This window comes from Ceratina calcarata, unplaced genomic scaffold (assembly GCF_001652005.2).
Source record: "Ceratina calcarata isolate Rehan_Ccalc_2016 unplaced genomic scaffold, ASM165200v1 scaffold1149, whole genome shotgun sequence".
Classification (NCBI taxonomy): domain Eukaryota; kingdom Metazoa; phylum Arthropoda; class Insecta; order Hymenoptera; family Apidae; genus Ceratina; species Ceratina calcarata.
In genome coordinates this window covers 1-3,776 of record NW_017132434.1, presented here as the reverse complement: position 1 = coordinate 3,776, position 3,776 = coordinate 1, and the positions used below count along the sequence as shown (strand labels likewise).

General features: G+C 41.2%; 1 protein-coding gene across 1 annotated transcript; it reads left to right on the top strand.

Moving 5' to 3' along the window:
* Positions 1 to 284: 284 nt before the first annotated feature.
* Positions 285 to 3,738, top strand: LOC108623198 (chitin synthase chs-2-like; the record flags this gene model as incomplete). The annotated part of the gene is made up of 5 exons (XM_018021543.2): positions 285 to 307; positions 2,018 to 2,134; positions 2,298 to 2,542; positions 2,823 to 3,116; positions 3,529 to 3,738. Coding segments are annotated over exons 2-5 (865 nt in total), but the record flags the coding sequence as incomplete, so codon positions are not given.
* Between the last annotated feature and the right edge of the window lie 38 nt (positions 3,739 to 3,776).

The following is a 3,776-nucleotide window of genomic DNA, read 5'->3' as shown; positions in this document are numbered from 1 at the left end:
GGTATCGTCGAGGGCCAGTCGACAACCCTGAAACGAGGATCGAATGGTAGGAAAACGCGGTGGACAAAGCGCGGGGTGACGGTCTAATAAAAATCGGCGGACGGAGTGGGAAACGTGGTGAAGCAGCGTCGACGGGGGTGAGAGACCGAGAGAACGGTCGAGCGAACGTGTATCCGTGACGTGCCTCGAGGGCAGCAACCGACACGGCGAGTTGCAGTGGACGTCCTTGCTATGTTATCTTTCACGGTTCGTTCCCTTTCACTTTCAGTGTCCAGGAACCAGAAAGCCCAGACCTCCACGAACAAAGGTAGTACCTACGCCTCCGCCTTCGCGTTGTTCGCGCGATCCTATTCAAACTGGCGCGATATGCATACAATCCTGTTCATAAATCGTCCGACAGCTGATAAAAACCGATGAGATGTGGTAACAACGTTGCAATTTAGAACTTGAAATTAGATTTCAAATCTATGACATCGATCAAGCAATACACTTTCAATAGCAATTGTTACTTACTGCGATATAGAATGGTTATATGAATTACGTCATAGCGTACAAAAGATGACAAGCTCTTAAGGTCAATATGAATCATAAGATCTCTGTCAAAGGTTTAAGAAATATTTGAAACTATAAACTTTTGGGGAATATATTTGTGAAATCGTTCGACGTGTTTCCTTAAATCACAGCCAATTTATTAAGTCCTGAATTTTTAATAACTGTTAAAATTTCAATGCTTCGTCATTGTTTTTATTTAAGAGCACATACAATCTTAAATTAAATTCAGAACGTTTTAATAGAAAACGAATTGGTATCGATTCTCTACTGGTTTGAAGGAAAGAGTTTTCAGTTCGACAATATAATTTTTTTCCAATAAACTCATTTTTTTTGTTCAGTCCAGTTCAGTGATTTATGGACGTAGCAGTTAGGTACTGTGCAGCCCTGTTTTCTCGTGCCCACCTTCCTTTGCCATTCTTCATTCTGCCCTATTTCGTCTTTTAATAGCCGTACGATCCGCTAGCTGCCGTGTCGATAATTAGATTCTGAGGAGTACTGGCAGGTACACTTGTTAAACGGCGTGTGACACGCCGTTCGATTTTGCGGACACCCGCTTTTGCCCCATTCGTTAACACGTGCGCTCATTACAATGCCTGCTGGAAACGAAGGGAAAACGTATCGCTGCGTGATTTAATGAAGCAAGTATGAATACAAGCATGGTAGAATTTATTTAGGTTGATTCCAATCTGCCGTGTATTAATCAAAATTCATAATGCAAATAAAATTTTATCCAATGCTGAATATAAAGGAAGAATAAATAAATAAGTTTGTCTCGTTCAACAAATGCGTAATGTTAAACAACTAGTTTGCATTTAAGCGCGAAGGATTTGTTTACAGAAGAGAATTGTTAAAAAGTGTTCGTGAAAAGATTTAAACAATTCCTCACTTGCCTGAGTTTGCACTTACATATTGCACAGCTGTTGAATTATAGCGAAAAGCGTAGAAAGTAGCTACCAACTGATCCGTTACATAGCGTTCGCTCCGTCCACCGTCTGTTTCGATAGATAATATTCGATATTTGCTATCCGCGATTTCCCAAACGACAGTCGACGGGCTAGGGAGTGCAAAGTGGACGGCGCGGCGAGGATAATTCGTTCGTTTCACCGGAGCTGCAGAATTTCTATTTATTTTTTTTTCGATCGTTACGTGATCTCTTTTCGTTGGCCAACTTTCTTCTGTTAATACGCGCGCTCCACATACGCGTACCGCTTTCTTCGACGCTTCCCGTTTTTCTATAACATTTTCCTATGTTGATATTTCGTTAACAGAACGCATTACACGCGAAATTAACGTGATTACCTTATCGGTCTCTTCTCTTTTTCTGTACGCACGTCGTAACAAGACGGGGATTTATAAAATCGTTGATAAATACCGATGTTATATTATAAAACTGTCGAGAACGTGTTTATGGAAATGAATAACGGTGTGGAATAGTCGTTTAACCGCTATATTTTTCTCGTTGCAGAATGTCAAAGAGTCAGCAGCAAAACGGCATGATGCCAGGCGGTGGAGCGGTGGTGGCTGACACCGACGATTTTTCGGACGGCGACAGCACGCCGTTGACCCAGGATTATGGCGACAGGTACGCGACAAATGTTATCCTCGCGGACCGACCGCTCCATGTGCGCGCGTTCGCAAAGGTTTTATTTTTAACAGAGAGAGAGAGAGAGAGAGAGAGAGGGAGAAAGGGAAAGGAAGGAATTTCAATGTACTGTGTAAATGAGGGGACAAATATTTGATTTCAGTCAAAGGACAGTCGTGGAAACGAAAGGATGGGACGTTTTCCGGAACCCACCACCGAAGATCGATTCCGGCTCGATGGCGAACCAGCGATGCCTCGAGGTGACAGTACAAATAACGAAGGTGATCGTGTATCTGTTAGTTTTCGTGATAGTACTCGGAAGTGGTGTAGTTGCCAAAGGAACGATACTATTTATGACGTCCCAGCTGAAAGCTAACCGGACGATCGATTACTGCAACAAGGAGTTAGGTGAGCATTATCGTGAGATAATCTTCTAATATCGCTTAAATTGCTCTGCTACTTATCATGATAACCGAAGATTTCTTATCTCAATGTCTAATCCCGCCACTTAGTTATTATTTAAGGTAGTTCTTAATTTTACAGCCAATTTAGTTATTAAGAATGTATAGTGTGTATAGCCTGTACATCCTTAAGAATTAAATATCGATTATAATAAAAGTATTTTTATATCAAAGAAATGATATAATAATCAGATGATGATGGAAAGATTTTTCTTACGATCTTACAGACCGGAATAAGCAGTACGTGATTACTTTGCCAGAAGAAGAAAGGATAGCGTGGATCTGGTGCATTATAATCGCGTTCGCGGTACCGGAGTTTGGCACGTTGATCCGCAGCATTCGTATATGCATATTTAAGTCGTGGAAGAAACCCCCGGCGTCTCATTTCCTCCTCGTTTTCCTTATGGAGACCTTCCATGTGATCGGCTTAGCACTAATGTTTCTGGCAGTGTTACCCGAGTTAAACGCAGTCGAAGGCGCGATGCTGACCAACTGCGTGTGCTTCGTACCCGGGTTGTTAGGTAAGCGAACTTATCGATAGTCTTTGAACTTTGTTCTCTTATAGCAAAATCGTTGCATCGAACGAGAATTGATTGCAGGGAGATGTGTATAATTGAAATGATTGAAATCAAAATGGAGTTGCTATATTCTCGATTTTCTTTAATAAAATGTGTATTAATAATTTCATAAATTAAATTAAAGGGCAAATGTGTATTAATAATTTCATAAATTAAATTAAAGGGCAGTCATGTTATCTGGCATTTATTTTATCAAAGATTGCAACCATTAATCCTAACATGTCGAATCGATTTGGAAGTTAATTAGGGCACCCGTTTTAATTAAATTGCTCTCCCTCGAACAGATCAGAATTATCGACAGAAACTCGATTTAACTGAATTAAAGTGAAAGACCTGGACGGTTCTCTTTTTTAAGGGCTACTCTCCCGCAATAAGAACAAAGACGAATCGAAGAGATTCGTACTGGTGCTGATCGATATTGCCGCGCTAGCCGCTCAGGGAACGAGTTTCTTTCTTTGGCCATTGCTGAACAGTTCCCGGCCATCGTTATGGCTCATACCACCGTCATTGTTCCTCGTCTCCTGCGGCTGGTGGGAAAATTATGTCTCCATGCAAAGTCCCTTCGGTAGGTATTAAAATACAAATGCCGAGACTATTTTTAAA